We start from the raw sequence: 18,839 nt of genomic DNA on the forward strand, positions 1-18,839 counted from the left end.
ACTTACCCCTTCCCCTTCCCCCACTACCCCCTTACCTCCCTTCGCCCCCCCTCCCCCTTACCCCTTCCCCCCCTCACCCCTTACCCCTCCACCCCCTCCCCCTTACTCCCCTTCCCCTACCCCTCCCCTCTCCCCCTCCTCCCCGCCTTCCCCCCTTCACCCCTCCACCCCTCCCCCTTCCCCCTCCCCCCTCCCCCTTCCCCCTCTCCCCCTCCCCTTCTCCCCCTTCCCCTCCCCCTTCCCCCCCTCCCCTCTCCCCCTTCCCCCTTCCCCCCTTCCCCCTTCCCCCTCCCCTTTCCCCCTCCCCCCCTTTCCCCCCTCCCCGCCCTTTCCCCCTCCCCCCCTTTCCCCCTCCCCCCCTTCTCACCCCGCTTACCCTCTTCCCCCTTACTCTCTTTTCCCTCTTTTCCCCCCCTCCCCTTCTCCCTGCCTTCCTCCCCATCCCTTTCCTCCCCTCCTCCTTTTGCTCCCCTCCTTATTCCCCCCTTCCCCCTCTCCCCTTCCCTGCCTTTCTCTCCTCCCCTTTCCCCCTCCCCTTTTCCCCCTTCCCATTCCCCCCTTCTCCTGCCTTTCTTCCTTCCCCTTTCCCTCCCCGCCCCCTTTCCTCTTCCCCTCCCCCTTTCCTTCCCCTCCCTTTTCCCTCCCCCTTTCCCACCCCTCCCTTTTTTCCTCCCCTCCCCTTTTACCCCTTTTCCTCCCCTCCCTCTTTTTTCCCTCTCTCTTCTTCCCCCTCCCAAGCTCATGGAAATGAAGCCCTGGCATTGCCCTCAGCTGGGTTTGGCTAACTGAGCACCGAGTGGCTGAATTCCACACTTGGCACTGCACTCCTCAATTAGTTCCATCCCACCCCAACTTTCAATGTCAATTTCTCCCCTCCAGTGTAACACAGCATCCCCTGGGCTTCGTGAATCTGGATGATCATCTCTTAAATGCTGCTTTTTTCCGACATTCACAGGGAGCTACCAGCATCACTCTACCTCTGATTTACTCTCCCCCTCCGTCTTTGGGGAAACGCTTCGTCTACACTTGGCGCTGTCATCAGGGTACATGCTGAGATCAGGAACATGCCATATGGAGAAAAAACAGGTGTCAACCCACCTTCCTCCTGTGAATCCTTGGCACCGAACCAGCTCAAAACCTTTATTAATATGAGCAGGTCTCCCATGGCTTTACCGACATTAAGTCAGTTGATGCCCTGTTTTGTGATGACTGGAGTATTAAACCCTGTAATGTACAATGTATTATTTTGCTACAAATGTAAAATGTATTATTCGGACTGCTAAGGCGGAATGTATTATTCTGCTGCTAAGGTGGAATGTATTATTCTGCTGCTAAGGTGGAATGTATTATTCTGCTGCTAAGGTGGAATGTATTATTCTGCTGCTAAGGTGGTATGTATTATTCTGCTGCTAAAGTGGAATGTATTATTCGGCTTGCTAAGGTGGAATGTATTATTCTGCTGCTACGGTGGAATGTATTATTCTGCTGCTACGGTGGAATGTATTATTCTGCTGCTAAGGTGGAATGTATTATTCTGCTGCTAAGGTGGAATGTATTATTCTGCTGCTAAGGTGGTATGTATTATTCTGATTGCTAAGGTGGTATGTATTATTCTGCTGCTAAGGTGGAATATATTATTCTGCTGCTAAGGTGGAATGTATTATTCTGCTGCTAAGGTGGTATGTGTTATTCTGCTGCTAAGGTGGAATGTATTATTCTGCTGCTAATATGCTGCAGTGCCTAAGGTGGCCCATTCCTTTTAAGGCCATAAAATTCTAATTGGAAGTAAACACAACCTGAGGTCCATCAGAGTTTAATTACTCTTTTGGTGAGGGGAGTTTTGCAGATTGTATTGTTCTTGTAAACTTCAGTCTCTGGGCCAGGAAAAAATAAGCATAAAATGACTGGCTTTCTTTCTTTTTTTTCTAATTAAAAAAAATGCGTTAACGGTTAAAAAGCGTAAAGTCTGATGTGCAACAAATGCCCTTAAACCTTTTTATTTTCTTTATTCATTTATGGGATGTGGGCATCCCTGGCAAGGCCAGCATTTATTGCCCATCCCTAATTGCCCTTGAGAAGGTGGTAGTGAGCCAGCCTTCTTGAAACCGCTGCAGTCCATATGGTGAAGGTACTCCCCACAATGCTGTTAGGGAGGGAGTTCCAGGAATTTATATATGGGTTATTGACAGTCAAAAAGTGTACATTAACTACTGTGAAATTGCTTGTTGATTGAAGAGCTAGAAGGTAAATTCTGTGAAGTTTTCAAATCGCATTATCTACTGTGCTTAAGAACATTCTTGCAGCATTTGCATTAAGAAAGGGGCTCTGAGCTCCGGAATTGGCTCAGTTTCACATGCATGGCCTTATGTGGAGCTGGGCCATACAGAACAGGAAGATCCCAGGCTCAATCCCTGCTCCGTTCCATGTTAGCAGCCACAAGGGTGCTGCAAGTGGTCTCGGGGGTGTGGGGAGGGGGCCTCTGATCTGGAGGGAGGAAATAGCGACAGGTATTCTTGCTACCGATCACTGTCCAGTCCACCCCATTGTGTAAAGATTTTGTGTGGAGAGGTCAGTTGATAATGGTATCGGGACTGGCTGTGATGCCCCCTGTAGTTAAATAGACTGTCAGTACTCACTGCCCATTGGTCCGTTGGAAGGCAGCCTGTAACTTTGGAACTGTGTCTCAGCATGAATTGGTGCCTTCAGGAGAGGATTTGAGAACAGGAAGATGGGGTGTCAAAATTGTAAGTTCATTTAGAGAATACATTTAATAAAATGGAGAGTTTAAAAAAAGATACATTTTCTGTTGATGAATGCCAATGATGGGGAAGTGGAACATTTTCTCACCCAATCTGCAAATCAAGGAATCCCAGATCAGGTACAGTAAAGTTTTGAAGCTTCCTCTGATTTGCACCAACCTTAGCCCTCACCTCAGTAGACTATTCCTTAACTGTAACTGTCCTCCTTACAGCCTCTCTGAGTGACATTCCCAACTTAAGGATAGTTTCGGCACTGATCATGCTTCTAGCAACAAGGCAACGCTGTGGTTCAGCCCAGACATCTCCCACTAGAAACATGGTCAGAACCCGTTCCAATCAGAGCAAGGGCTGTACAAGCCATGCACGGAGGTGGGAAGAGCACCAGGAGATATGTGGCCACCTCACGTGTACCGCCCCCACAACCAGAGTGAACCCCGGGAGACTCGCCCCAGCACCGTACGCAAATCCACAGGTACTCATGGCCTCTGCCCTCACCCTTACTAAGGCCTGCTCCATCCTGACTGAAATGGAATGATCCCTGCCCATCCCCAGCACTCCTCGCTCTAATGTATAGAAACATAGAACAATAGGAGCAGGAGTCGGCCATTCGGCCCTTCGAGCCTGCTCCGCCATTCAATATGATCATGGCTGATCCTCTATCTCAATACCATATTCCCGCTCTCTTCCCATACCCCTTGATGCCTTTTGTGTCTAGAAATCTATCTATCTCCTTAAATATATTCAGTGACTTGGCCTCCACAGCCTTCTGTGGTAGAGAATTCCACAGGTTCACCACCCTCTGAGTGAAGACATTTCTCCTCATCTCAGTCCTAAATGTCCTACCCCGTATCCTGAGACTGTGACCCCTCGTATAGAACAGTCCAACGACATACAACGCTCATTGCTCAGTGCCTCTCTGAGTATTGTGAAACCCATATTATAGAACATAGTCTGAATCAAGCCATAGTCATGAGAAAGCAAGTAACCTTGTACACAATTAAATAAAGGGTAGTCTTGCGCCACGTATTTGTGCCCAGTGGTTACTGAAGCTGCCAGGCTTATTTCACTAAGAACATTTGGCAGAGGGAGAGAGAGAGAGGCAGAAACACACAAAGACACTCTCTGGTCAGGCTGGACTCCGTCCCAGGTCTAAGAGGAGAAAGGATGACATTCTAACTATCGGTGTCACTCAGTCCTTTAGCACTGTGTGTCTCTAGTCATCCTTATGATGATATGAGTTGGAAATGAGATGTAGATGAGATGCTGTTTGAGTCCTGGATTTTGGCTTTTAGTAGAACTCGGGTCAGTTGACATGAATGCAATCACTTTTTGGGGGGGGTGTATGGAAGAGAAGGATAAGTCCCTTTCACCCCACACACATTCTTTTTGGTGTATGTGTTATCGCCTCCTCCCATCTAAATCATAAAAATGACTCAAATCCCCACCTCCTCCCAAACTCTTTACACTAGCCACCTCTAGTGGTAGAAACCAAATATTGCAGCACTAAAAATAATTCATGCCACTGGTCCATCAGATTTAATTCAATAGCAAAATACTGCAGATGCTGGAAATCTGAAATAACAACAGAAAACGCTGGAAAAACTCAGCAGGCCAAGCAGCATCCGTGGAGAGAGAAACAGAGTCAATGTTTCAGGTCGAAGACCTTTCGTCAGAACTGGAAAAAAGCAGGAAAAGGAACAGATTTTAAAGCAAGTGGGGGCAGGGAAATGGGGGAGGGGATGAAAGAACAAAAGGGGAGGTCTGTGATAGGATGGAAGGCAGGAGAAGTAAAGAGGCATTAAGAGATATTCAAGGCAAGAGGAGATGGTAATGGGACAGGTTTAAAAACAAAGGATGGCTCTAGATGAAGTGTGAATTGCGCCGGCAGAATGAAAGACAGCTGCCATGTGGGAGAGAAAAACAGAAGGCGCAAACAAAGTATGGATAATAAAAAATATATATATGATGGGGTGTTGAACTCTATGTTGAGTCTAGAGGGCTGTAAAGTGCCTAATCGAAAGATGAGGTGCTGTTCCTCGAGCTTACGTTGAGCTTCTGTGGAACAATGCAAGAGGCCGAGGACGGTGAGGTCTGAGTGGGAGTGGAGCGGTGAATTAAAATGACAGGCGACCGGGAGCTCGGGGTCCCCCTTACGGACTGAACGCAGGTGTTCTGCAAAGTGGTCACCCAATCTGCGTTTGGCCTCCCCAATGTAGAGGAGACCACATCGTGAGCAGCGAATACAGTGTACTAGATTGCAAGAAGTACAAGTAAATCGCTGTTTCACCTGGAAGGGGTGTTTGGGGCCCTGGACAGTGGGAAGGGGGGAGGTATAAGGGCATGTGTTGCATCTCCTGCGCTTGCACGGGAAGGTGCCAGGGGAAGGGGTGCTGGGGGTGATAGAGGAGTGGACTAGGGTGTCGCGGAGGGAGCGGTCCCTATGGAATGCTGAAAGGGGAGGTGAGGGGAAGATGCGTTTGGTGGTGGGATCATGCTGGAGGTGGCGGAAATGGTGGAGGATGATCTGTTGAATGTGGAGGCTGCTGGGATGAAAGGTGAGGACAAGGGGAACTCTATCGTGGTTCCGGGAGGGAGGGGCGGGGGTGAGGGCAGAAGTGCGGGAGATAGAACGGACACGGTCAAGGGCCGAGTCAACCACAGTAGAGGGGAATCCTCGGTTGAGGAAAAAGGAAGACATGTTGGAAGCACTGGTGTGGAAGGTGGCATCGTCAGAGCAGATGCGGCGGAGACGGAGAAACTGGGAGAATGGAATAGAGTCCTTACAGGAGGTGGGGTGGGAGGAAGTGTAGTCCAGGTAGCAGTGGGAGTCAGTGGGCTTGGAGTGAATGTTTGTCAATAACCTATCCCCAGAGATGGAGACGGAGAAGTCGAGGAAGGGAAGGGAAGAGTCAGAGATGGACCATGTGAACGTGAGGGAAGGGTGGAAATTGGAAGCAAAGTGAATGAAATTGTCTAGTTCAGGGCGAGAGCAGGAAACGGCACCGATACAGTCATCAATGTACCGGAAAAAGAGGTGAGGGAGGGGACCCGAGAAGGACTGGAACAAAGAGTGTTCCACATATCCCACGAAAAGGCAGGCATAGCTAGGACCCATAGCAAGACCTTTGATTTGGAGGAAATGAGTGGAGTCAAAGGAGAAGTTGTTCAATGTAAGAACAAGTTCAGCCAGGCGGAGGAGGGTGGTGGTGGATGGGGACTGGTTGGGCCTCTGTTCAAGGAAGAAGCGGAGCGCCCTCAGGCCATCCTGGTGGGGGATGGAGGTGTAGAGGGATTGTACGTCCATAGTGAAAAGGAGGCGGTTGGGACCAGGAAACTGGAAACTGTTAAAGTGGCGGAAGAGTCGTGGATGTAGGTGGGAAGAGACTGGACAAGGGGAGAAAAAATAGAGTCGAGATAGGAAGAGATGAATTCCATGGGGCAAGAACAGGCTGAAACGATGGGTCTACCAGGGCAGTCCTGTTTGTGGATCTTGGGAAGGAGGTAGAAGCAGGCTGTGCGAGGTTGGCAGGTTCTAGCTGTTCAAATAGACCAGGTGATCAACCCCCTCTCTGACCACGAGCCTCCAGCCTGTCTCTCTGTCGCATTTCTCACCTTTCTCTGTGTTAATACAACTATGCCCAGTGCTTTGCTGAACCTTTCTGTCTGTCTCGCTGTCTCTCTCTGTCTGTCTCTCTCTGTCTGTCTGTTTCTCTGTCTCTCTCTCTCTGTCTCTCTCTCTATCTCTCTCTCTCTGACTCTCTCTCTCTGGGTCTCTCTGTCACTCTCTGTCTGTCTCTCTCTCTGTCTCTCTCTGTCTGTCTCTCTCACTGTCTCTGTCTCTCTCTGTCTCTGTCTCTCTGTCTGTCTCTCTCACTGTCTCTGTCTGTCTCTCTCTCTGTCTCTCACTCTCTCTCACTCTCTCTCTCTGTCTCTGTCTGTCTCTCTCACTGTCTCTCTCTGTCTCTCTCACTGTCTCTGTCTGTCTCTCTCTCTGTCTCTCACTCTCTGTCTCTCACTCTCTCTGTCTCTCACTCTCTCTGTCTCTCACTCTCTCTGTCTCTCACTCTCTCTCTGTCTCTCACTCTCTCTCTCTGTCTCTCACTCTCTCTCTCTGTCTCTCTCTCTCTGTCTCTCTCTCTCTGTCTCTCTCTCTCTCTCTCTCTGTCTCTCTCTCTGTCTGTCTCTGTCTCTCTCTCTTTCTGTCTCTTTCTTTCTCTATCGTTCTACCTCAACTGCACATGTGCCTTTAGTTTTCCTACTTGAGTATGATGCTGAAATCGAGAGTCATTACACCACCTCCCACTCTAATTCATGCTTTGTTGGAATCTCAAAGCTACAGAATCCCCTTATCATTCCCACCGAACTGAAGTCTTTAAACCCGAGCTCGCTTTCCCTAATCAATACTGCCTGATTTTCTCCTCTCTTTAATTCAGCCCGCTCGGTGTCTGACAGTCGGATTTCCCCCATCTCCTAGGCTTCTCAATTAAAAAAAACACATTCCAGATCCTGGGAGGAGTCGGGAGATTTTTTTTCCGGACCTCTGACCTTAATTTCTAATTCCTGTGACGGGCATTAATGATGAATTACAGGATGGAGCCCAGCACTCAGCAATTGACTGGTTCCTAATGGCATCTCCACAGCTAAATGTTCTTTTTACATTTGGCTAATAACCTGTCGAAATGGCCTTGTGTCAGAAATCACTCCTTTTAATTGGCTGCCTGATCAATATTTTAATTGATTTCTTTAATACAATTAGTGATAATGGGGGGAGAGGAACAGGAATGACATTTCCCCAGAAAGGGATCAGAAGATTTGTGTTTATTGAGCACCTTATCACAACCCTCAAAAGGTAATGAATAATTTTGAGGTGCTTTGTGAGCAAATGCAGCCGCTATTTTTTGCACAGTCAGATCCCACAAACAGCGAGGAGGTGAATGACAGGTTAATCTGTCCCTGGTGGTGCTGCTTGAGGGAGGTATGTTGGCCAGGACACCGGGAGAACTCCCTATTCTCCGTCGAATAATGTCCTTAGTGTCCACAAGCAGTTTAACATCTCATTCTAATGACAGGACGTGCTGACAAAGCACCCTGAACTTTGTGCGCACAAGTGGGTCTTGAACCCATAACTTTCCGACCAAAAGGAAGAACGCTACCAACTGTGTCCGACTGCTTCAGAATGCTACCAACGTCACTAAAGCAGATTATCTGGTCATTATCACATTGCTGTTTGTTGGAGCTTGCTGTGCGCAAATTGGCTGCCGCGTTTCCTACATTACAACAGTGACTCCACTTCAAAAAGTACTTCATTGGCTGTAAAGCACTTTGGGTCCTGAGGTCATGAAAGGTGCTATAGAAATACAACTTGTTAACCCCAGTGGACGACCCTGTAACTAAATCAGCCATCATAGCGACCTCCCTGTGTGAGATTGCTGGTGTAGTGCTAGTTAGTACCAAGTTATGAGTGAGTCAGTAGCTTAGACACGTCACCAGGAACTAGGCTGAAAATGCCAGAGATCTTTGAGCCTAGATTTTCCGCTACTTTAATGCTGCCAGTGACCCAGGCTACTCCCAGCAACAAGAGGAGACTCTCAGTCCATTGGTCTGTCTTGGAATCAAACCCAGGACCCGAACATTTCCTACATTACAACAGTGACTACTCGTCACAGAGTACTTCAATGGCTGTAAATAACGTCAACTTGTATTTATATCGCGCCTTTAACGTAGTAAAACGTCCCAAGGTGCTTCATAGGAGCGATTATCAAACAAAATTTGACACCGAGCCACATAAGGCGATCATTAGGACAGGTGACCAAAAGCTTGGTCAAAGAGGTAGGTTTTAAGGAGCGTCTTAAAGGAGGAGAGAGAGGCAGAATGCACTGCCTGAAAGGGTGGAAGCAGATTCAATAGTAACTTTCAAAAGGGAATTGGAAAAATGCTTGAAAAGGAAAAATTTGCAGGGCTCTGGGGAAAGAGCAGGGGGAGTGGGACTAATTGGAGAGCTCTTTCAAAGAGCCGGCACAGGCACGATGGGCCGAATGGCCTCCTTCTGTGCTGTAAGATTCTATGAGAGGTTTAGGGAGGGAATTCCAGAGCTTAGGGCAGCTGAAGGCACGGCCACCAATGGTGGAGCGATTAAATTAGGGGATGTGCAAGAGGCCAGAATTGGAACGTCCTGAGGTCGTGAAAGGCACTGTATGAATCCAAGTCTTTCTTTCTGAGGTGAGGTAAAGGAGCAATGTAACAGTCAACTGATGCACCCTCTCCTCCCACCTGATAGTTTAATTTCAAAACCCTATTTATGAAGCAGACCATCTCCAGATTGGCTAGGATTGTGCTGGGCTTCAGGCTTTGTAATTATCTTTATGGTTTTATTCTTTATTCAAGTCTGTCTTGCACTAACAAGGCGCTAGGAACTTAGTGCCCGAGCGCATTGAGTTTAGCGCCATTCGCAAAATTGTCCAGTTGTTTTGCGGCGGCGCTAACCACTACCGCCACGATCTCCTGCGCCCGCAGATCGTGACATCAGTCGAGCGTGCAGTGCCCCGGTAGCGCCCCGGACCGGATATTGAGTCGCGCCCCCTGCCTTAGTGCCTGCCGCTAGCAACGACAGGCAGAGGGGAACGTTTTCAGGTCGGGAAGGGGCTGGGGGAGCGCTATTTAAAGGCGGGCGCTTCCTGCCTTTTCTTGTCGGCAAAATATTTGTTACACGCAGGTTGAGAGGGAGAGAGACGTCTGGAAAGATTTAACGCCGTCCTCAGGAGTTTTGGCCCTCAGCATCACTTTTGAGGTTCCTAAGCGCCGAGCTCTTTCCCTGGGCCTATCCATTAGTGCTTCCAACACAATTGTTCAGAGGTCTCTCCAGGCCAAGATTCAAGGCTGCAATAAGCAGGGTGTGGCTGGCCAGCAAGATGGCCCCACCCCTTTAAGAACTGGACGGTGCCAGTCTGTCTGGCTTCCATGGTAACGGATATCGCCTGAGCTTCGGTAGCGTTCTGAGGTAGCGCCTCGCTCCCCGACCTTAGCGCCTTAAGAGAGGTGAGTAGCGCCTGATTTAGCGCTCAAATCACCTCCAGGGGTGATAGAGGCGAATTTTGCAGTCGAAGGCGATAATTAGCGCCAGGCGCTAAACCTTGCGCCCAGTCGATATTAGCGGCCCAAAATGGACGATACCCAATTTTGACCCCTTTGAGTCAGCCAAGCAGGGCGGGATTGGAGTCACGGGTGGGCCAGACCAGGTAAGGACAGCAGGTTCCCTTCGCAGAAGAACATTAACGAATCAGTTGGGTTTTTACAACAAGCTTTTGTGGTTTTCTTTTTCCCGGGCCTGCCCACATTTATTGAATTTAATTTCACAGTCTGGCGAACTCGTGATGTCTGAGTTGTGAGTAGGGGCTGGATTCTCCAGCAATCAAAGATTGAACTCCTGGGCACTGCTGCGAGTGGACGTGAAATCATCGAGACATTAAAAAAAAGGCAAGCTTTTAAAAAATTGTCTTTGAATACTATCTCTTATTAGTTATTATAAAATAACATTGGAGACGGGTGGGGGCGGGGGAGAAAGACAACTTGACTGAAGTTGAGACCCATCCAATCAGGTAACAAAGAGTCTGTTCGCTTCCCAATTGGCCGTGGGGAGGCAGGGTGCCGCGCGGACGGACATGTCGGGCGACCAATGGCGGGAGCGTGTGGGTGGGGGGGGCGGCTGGCGGCGGGAGGTCATGTGATAATCTCCAGGAATAGGTCCGACCAGAGCTGGTAACCCCAGCGGCGAGTCGAACACCACGACCTGTGACCCTTCATGCCATCAGCGCCGCCCCCGGCCGAGAGGTTTCTTCACTCAGAGAGTGGTGAACCTGTGGAATTCTCTTCCACAGAAGGCAGTTGAGGCCAACTTATCTTATATATATAAAAGAGCTCTTCTGTCTGTCCCGATGTCTGTCTGTCTGTTCTCTATACGTTTGAAAGTTACAGAGCGTACCGACGCGCGCATCGCCTCAAAAGAAAGCTTGCGATTCCGGACCGGTCATAGGCGTATTTACGTTTCGGCCGCACAAAAACCCCGCCCGTGGTATCCGAAAAACGTTCAGCCTTCCGCTCATTAGCATCTCATTAGCGACCGTGTGACGTCGAGGTCGACCAATCGGACGGCGGGTTCCTTCCTACAGTTGAGTGTCGAGTGACTCGACGATTGACCAATCCTACGCTTCGGTGACCTGACCGGTCGACCAATCGGTGTGTGTGTGGGCGGGCCTTATCCTTCTGAACCGAGGTGAGTGGCCGTCATCTTGATTTTTCACGATTTTTTCCCCACACTTTCAGTGTGTTAGGGAAGTAAGGTAAATATTTGAATTATGTGTTAGGGAATTAATTAACAATTTATTTGAGTTTTATATTGTGTTTAGCAACCCCCCCCCTCCTCCTCACCCTCGCGCAGGGGGGACTCGGGGCCTGAAGCTCAAAAAATTTCCCTCTCTCTCTCTCCTTCTCCTCTTCCCTCTCTCTCCTTCTCCTCTTCCCTCTCTCCTCTTCCCTCTCTCTCCTTCTCCTCTTCCCTCTCTGTCTCTCTCTACTTCCCCCTCTCAGGTTTCACGGTGTCGCGGACGGAGCGCGGGCGGGCCGCCCGAAGTTTCCCGCTCGCTAACGGCCGCCAAGCTGCCCTTGCCTGCTCCCCGCGGGCCGCCTCGCGCCGCCCGCACTGACCGCGCATGCGCCGTCCGCACTGACCGCGCATGCGCCGCCCGCCCGCCCGCAGCGGCCGTCCATCAGCCGCGCGATACGCGGGGGACCTCAGCTCCGGTCCGTCCCGGCCTCAGAACCCGACCGCGCCTTAAGCGCTAGGCCCCGCACGGCCGCTATCGCAACGGCACCAGACCTCAGGCGCTAGGCAGGGGGAGGGGCCGGAGAGAGGGACAGAGGGGAGTGGGGGAGTGGGGGAGGGGAGGGGTGGGCGAGGGGAGGGGAGGGGGTGGGCGAGGGGAGGGGAGGGGGTGGGGAGGGAGACAGGGGAGGGAGGGAGAGGAGGGGAGGGGAGGGAGAGGAGGGGAGGGAGAGAGGGGAGGGGAGGGATAGGACAGGGAGAGGACATGACAGGGAGAGGGGGGACACACAGGGGCAGGGAGACCAAGCGCCCCAAAATTGCCCTCGCAACGCGGGGCTCCCCAGCTAGTTAAATATATTCAAGAAGGAGTTAGATATATTTCTTAAGGCTAAAGGGATCAAGGGATATGGGGAGAAAGCAGGGACAGGGTACTGAATTTGGATGATCAGCCATGATCTCATTCAATGGCGGAACAGGCTCGAGGGGCCGAATGGCCTACTCCTGCTCCTATCTTCTATGTTTCTATGTCACACTGGAGGAATCGAAACTTGGACTTCCCTCACGCCAAGAAAATAAAACAAAAAAATTTAGGGAATTACTTATACACTGATGTGACATATTGGCCAGTTTTTACGGTATTTTAAAGGGGCACTGTGCTCCTATTTGTGATGCCTGAGAGCCATGTCATTTTCCCCACGGCGGCACTGTTGTAAGGAACATTATAGAGAGATTAGCTCATCGCACCCTGTGTTTGCAATTAAACCAAAAGAAAAGATTTGCCAGAACAGACTCTTTTTCACGAAGGCCGCGCCCCTTTAACGATTATCTTTGGACCAATGGTAATAAATTTTAATACCGCACCATCTGAATGTTTTTCAGATAAAACTGAAAAATGACAAAAGAAAACGTGACAGAAGTTGCTTCGGAGGAGGAGCAGCACCAAGAAGCCCAGGAGCACCAGCTGGCAGAGTACCCGAGCCCGGTGCTGGAGAGACGCAAGAGGCCTATCGTTCATCCCTCTGCCCCGGCACCGCTGCCCAAGGATTATGGTAATTGTCCTGAACTGTAACTGGCGTGGTACTCGACCCCGGAGCTGAGCTTCCACCCCCACATCCTCCCCATCGCCAAGGTCGCTGACGTCCTCCTCTGCAACAACATTGCCCTCCTCCGTCCCTGACGCGCCCAATCTGCCGCCGATAACCCTTATACAAACTTCCTGACGTAAGAAAACTACTAGGCACTTAGGCCTAGAAATTCGGGGCACCAAGCTCGCCTGGGCACCGGAATTTCCGCCCCGGAAGGAGCCGATTGCGCCAGCGCGATATTCAGTTTCAGCGCCCCAAACAGAAGCGGGGCGCTGCTCGAGGCGCTGAAACTGAATATCGCAGTGCAACGTGCCACAGCGCCACACGCTGCGGCATGGCGCGCTGCGGTACTGCAGGCCTTCCTCCCCTTCTTAAAGGGGAGGGGCCTGCACCAGTGCGATCAGAGATCGCGAGTGCCGGCAAAAGAGCCCGGCACTGAGGAGAGGTGCCGGGCTCTTGGGACACAGACGGCACTGCCTGGGGGGGGTGCTCAGGAGGCTGGGGACGGCGGCGCAAGGAGGTGCTGGCCAGCGAAAAAAATGGCCGCCCCGCACCTCCCCTTTAATTAGAGCCACTACCGCCGCAGGTCGGCCCCCCTGAACCGGTCGCAAATTGCGACCGGCGTTACAGCAGGGGGTGCGACCCAATATCGCGATCGGGGCAGTAGCAGGGCGCTGTGCACACCGATGACGTCATCGGTGGCGGCGCTGCGCTACAGGCTAACGCCGCCATTAGCGCCCCACTAAATTTCGCGGGGTGCGTGGCCAGTGGCGCTAAAGCCACTAAGTGCCCTCTTTGGGCGCTAACTGGTGGCGCAGCCCACCGAATTTCTAGGCCTTAGTCTGAGTATTAAACAAGGCTTTAATCAACTGGTTTTCAACATGGAGATCTAGTTGTGTCCTTCACTAGTTCCTGTTAAAGAATGTCCTGAACAAGCTGGGCCCGTGCCCGAGTATTTATACTCTCCCTGGACAGCGCCACCAGCAGGCCGCCCAGTATTACTTCATAAGTCATTTCCACATGAATGACAAGATTCATGTCACTTCCCTTGGTGGCTTCCCATCCTCCCAATCGACGCAGAACACACAAAATATGACAAAGTATTTACAGCACAGAAGCAGGCCATTCGGCCCACCAGGTTTATGCACCACACCAGCCTCCTCCCACCCTACTTAGCTAACCCCATCAACATGTCCTTCCACTTGCAAGGTAGGCCCAGGCCTCGAGCAGAGATGGGATGGAATGACCAACTGGGAGATATGAGGCTGATGTTAGGTGGTTTTTCCCTCCCTACTGTGAGGAACTACCTGCTCTCCGATCTAAACATCTCTGGCTTGGCACAAACCCGTGACCATCAGGTTTAGAGTAAGCCAGAACTTCCTCCAGTTGAACCCTAGGAAGACCTTCAACTCCCCCAGACTACTCCACACCGTTCCCCCGCCTGCCTTGTTTAGGCTGAATACTGTTTCTCAGCCTCGGGGGTCCAATCTGATCCTGAAGTGAGCTTCAAACGCCCTATCCCCTCCATTCCCATTCCTGCTCACTCGCACCTCCCCAACATCATGTGCCCACACCCTTGCCCCACTCTCAGCGCCAGTGATTCTCGTATCCGCGCTTTTGTCACCTCCAGACAAGGTTTCTACAACAGCCTCCTGGCTGACCTCCCGATCTCCACCCACACAAACCCCCAACTCATCCAGAACTCTACCGCCCACATCTGTCCCACACACAGTGCCGCTCAGTATGACTTTCCTTTCCTAAACCCTCCCGACTTCCCACCTCAAACCTATTTTTGGGCCATGCTCTCGGTATCTCTCAACTCCCATTACTCAGCGCCTCTTCCTGTCTGTATTTTCCACATCAAAGGTGCTGTAGGAATGTAAATCGTCAATGAAGGTCCTGCCCCCTGCCCCCATACCCTCCGTCACCATGGGCTTCAGCTGACGTTGAAACCGTGTTCTCGATTCCAAAGGGGGCCTTAAATCTCTGGGTGCTCGGCTGTGCATGACAACAGGTTAGTGGAACAAAGGGATTGTTTTTTAAAACTCATTCGTGGGATGTGGGCGTCGCTGGCAAGGCCAGCATTTATTGCCCATCCCTAATTGCCCCATAGAACGTGGTAGTGAGCCACCTTCTTGAACCGCTGCAGTCCATGAGGTGAAGGTTGTCCTAACGGTTTGATACAGCTGAGTGGCTTGCTAGGCCATTTCAGAGGGCCGTTAAGAGTCAACCACATTGCTGTGGGTCTGGAGTCACATATAAGGTGGCAGATTTCCTTCCCTAAAGGACATTAGTGAACCAGGTTTGTGCGACATACCGGTAGTTTCATGGTCACCATTACTGATAACTAGCTTTTTATTCCAGATTTATTTAATTAACTGGGAATTGAACTCGTGTCTCTGGATTACCAGTCCAGGACAGTGGATTACCAGTCCAGGACAGTGGATTACCAGTCCAGGACAGTGGATTACCAGTCCAGGACAGTGGATTACCAGTCCAGGACAGTGGATTACCAGTCCAGGACAGTGGATTACCAGTCCAGGACAGTGGATTACCAGTCCAGGACACTGGATTACTAGTCCAGGACAGTGGATTACTAGTCCAGGACACTGGATCACTAGTCCAGGACAGTGGATCACTAGTCCAGGACAGTGGATTACCAGTCCAGGACAGTGGATTACCAGTCCAGGACAGTGGATTACCAGTCCAGGACAGTGGATTACCAGTCCAGGACAGTGGATTACCAGTCCAGGACAGTGGATTACCAGTCCAGGACAGTGGATTACCAGTCCAGGACAGTGGATTACCAGTCCAGGACAGTGGATTACCAGTCCAGGACAGTGGATTACCAGTCCAGGACAGTGGATTACCAGTCCAGGACACTGGATTACCAGTCCAGGACACTGGATTACCAGTCCAGGACAGTGGATTACTAGTCCAGGACACTGGATTACTAGTCCAGTACTGTAATCACTATGCTACTATTACCCTTGAAATACTGTTGAAACACTCTTCCCTGCTGTTCTCTGCAGCCTTCACCTTCTTCGACCCGAATGACCCGGCCTGCCAGGAAATCCTGTTCGACCCTCAGACGACTATCTCGGAACTCTTTGCTATCATCAGGCAGTGGGTTCCCCAGGTGCAGCATAAAATCGACACCATAGGAAACGAGGTGAGTCAATGCGAATGGTATTCCTCGAGCTTGTTTCATTTCAATCGTACACTTAGTTCAAGATTGGAAACAAAGGAAGTTTTATATTACTTCTGGAGGATTTAGAAAGAAAAGACTTGATGAGAGTAACTATGGAAATATCCTGATTTGAAAAGCCAAGATTGCTATCTAATGTGGGAGCCAAATTTCTTGAAACATTTAATTTTGATTAATCAGGTTTAAAATTGATAATCTCAAGTAACTCACATAATTCGCTCCAGGTATCACTGTTAATTCGATCCGATTTGGGGTCAGCAGTCTCATGGGGTCAAATGCCTCAAATCTAGTTCTTTTGTTAAAATTAGGGGAGACAGGCAATTTGACCTTTTAATACTTCCTTACTGCCGCAATACTTGGACAGGGAATTACTCGACTGGGTGATGAGGCCAAAGCCAAGAGCCTCCCAGTAATGAGCCTGCCCTTCACGGTGTAGTTCAAACAGCCGCTGTTCAACTAGATGAGCACGAGGCTGTGTCTTTGGGTGGTCTGTTTTTCACACTTAAGTGTGCGTTGACACTCCAACTGCAGCATTGGTGTGAGGACGACTGTTTCACCCCGATGCTGCAGTCATTGTATAAATGGTCAGTGATGTGGTGAGGTGAAGCGCGAGGCCTTGCAGGAGGAGATCACCTCTCTCCAGTTTGCTTCTGATCCGACTTAGGCCTATTTACAAGTTTAGCCGAAAAAGTTTAGGGTTGGCGTTGACTTTGCACCAACAGTAGAGTGTCGATACATAGAATAACATCGAATTTACAGCACAGAAACAGGCTGACGTAAGAAAACTACTAGGCACTTGGCCAGAGTATTAAACAAGGCTTTAATCGACTGTTTCGCAACATGGAAGTCTAGTTATCCTTCACTAGTTCCTGTTAACAAAATGTCCCTGAGCAAGCTGGGCCCGTGCTGAGTATTTATACTCTCCCTGGACAGCGCCACCAGCAGGCCGCCCAGTATATTTCATAAGTCATTTCTACATGAATGGCACGATTTATGTCACAGGCCATTCGGCCCAACTGGTCTGTGCCGGTCTTTATGCTCCACACGAGCCTCCTCCCACCCCTACTTCATCTCACCCTGTCAGTATTTGGGACGTCCTGAGGTTGTGCACCCTGACTTGGTCACCTATTAAGCCTGCCGTGCTGGATACGGCCCCAACCCGGGACCATGGAAGCTTTGTCTTGCGTGATACAATTGTTTTTGGAGGTGATAATGCCGCTGAGATAACGAGGGAATGTTTGAGACTTGGACCCGGTGCTCAGAATGCCCAAGAGGCCGATCCCCGGAGTGGGGGGGTCAGAGGACTGAGTTATTACTGGAGAAACTTGGCTATACAGCCCTGAAATGAGACAAAGTAGGGCCCCAGGGAGATATACAAGATCATGTATGGCATAGAAAACCTATCCGGCACAGGCACGATGGGCCGAATGGCCTCCTTCTGTGCTGTATCATTCTATGATTCTATGAACACTACGCCAAGTTAAACAGTGGCATTGGGACAAGGAAGCACTGGGTCAAACTAAAAGGTAAATTTAGGTCTAGATATATATTTGAAAAGGAAAGATTTGCAGGGCTAGGGAAGTGGGACTACTGTAATTGGAGAGCTCTTTCAAAGAGCCGGCACAGGCACGATGGGCCGAATGGCCTCCTGTGCCGTATCGTTCAATGAATCCATGTCAGGAAGTTCTTTTTTGCGCAGTGATTGACTTGTGAAACGGACTTAATAGCAGGGAGCTGGAGTCAAAGGGTCTCCGAAATGATTTAGGAAATGGCTGGCTGCTTGTGTTGTGTGGGGGAGGGGGGACAGTAGGCTTGTATTGGCCGGATGAGGTAAATGGCCTTCCTCAACCGTGGTCTGTCTGGTGATGTTTTTTGCCCCTTTTGCGGATGTGAAGAAGGGAAACTGACCGAATGGAATACTAGCTGGTTATTTCAGTGACTCAGTAATTCGAGATTCCGATCTCTTGTAGTGCACAGGCCACAGCTCTCAAACTAGCTCATTCTCTAGATTTATGAGACACTACTCTCTCCGATGATTCACTACCACTTGGTTAGAGTGGCATTGCCTGCTGCAACGTGAAGCCTCCAACCAGCGGGACAGACCTGAAGCAGTAATTCAAGGACATTGAGACAGCCACACCCCGAGATAAGCTTTTCATCTAATACAGGGTAACATATAGGTCGGATCGTGTTACACACAGGGTACGCAGGCTGGAGTGTATTCCGTACCGGATAACATAGAGTGTATTTCACACAGGATAACGTGGAGAGTATTACTAACCCATCTCAAAATCCATCCATCTCTACTAACAAAAGCCCTTCTCAAAGCCCATCTTTTTAACTAAGCTTTCAGCCACAACTCCTAATCCTCCCACTATGGCCTGGCATCCATTCCTTTATCTACTTTATTTATTTTCTCCGCCTCCGTGAAGTGCCTTGGGATGTTTTTCCTAATAAAACAGATGATCTGGTCATTATCACATTGCTGTTTGTGGGAGCTTGCTGTGCGCAAATTGGCTGCCGCGTTTCCTACATTACAACAGTGACTACAGTTCAAAAAGTACTTCATTGGCTGTAAAGCGCTTTGGGACGTCCTGAGGTCGTGAAAGGCGCTGGAGAAATGCAAGTTCTTTCTTCATGTTAAGGGTGCTCTATAAATGCAATTATCCATTGTTCAAGGGTATGCTCCGGCACGGGCTCGACGGGCCGAATGGCCTCCTGCGCTGTAACCATTCTATGATTCTATGCCTGATGCTTGAACATTCCCTGATGCAGCCACGCTGCTGCAGTGACGCAAGTTGTGGGCCCTGACTCCGCAGAGTACCACAGCGCTGGCGACTGAGCGAGTCCTCCCCCTTGGAAACTCGCCATGTGCAGTGAGTAATACTACAGACGCTGCTCAATCGCTCAAAGGTAATGAAACGTTCAGCTGGAGCCCTGTCAGAGTCAGTAGCTGACCATGGAGGCTA

General features: G+C 50.2%; 1 protein-coding gene across 3 annotated transcripts in view; it reads left to right on the forward strand.

Annotated features, from left to right (window-relative positions):
• The window catches only part of clip3 (CAP-GLY domain containing linker protein 3), a 77,383-nt gene that overhangs the window by 1,807 nt on the left and 56,737 nt on the right, over positions 1 to 18,839 (forward strand). For all 3 annotated transcript variants that reach the window (XM_085973240.1, XM_085973242.1, XM_085973241.1), the window contains exons 2-3: positions 12,457 to 12,626; positions 15,695 to 15,834. In XM_085973240.1, the coding sequence (XP_085829366.1) occupies positions 12,470 to 12,626; positions 15,695 to 15,834 (297 nt within the window). In that variant the 5' untranslated portion in view covers positions 12,457 to 12,469. The remainder of the gene's footprint in view (positions 1 to 12,456; positions 12,627 to 15,694; positions 15,835 to 18,839) is intronic.

This window comes from Somniosus microcephalus, chromosome 34 (genome assembly GCF_052327205.1).
Source record: "Somniosus microcephalus isolate GS21.2 chromosome 34, FLI_Smic_1.0, whole genome shotgun sequence".
NCBI classification, from domain to species: Eukaryota; Metazoa; Chordata; class Chondrichthyes; order Squaliformes; family Somniosidae; genus Somniosus; species Somniosus microcephalus.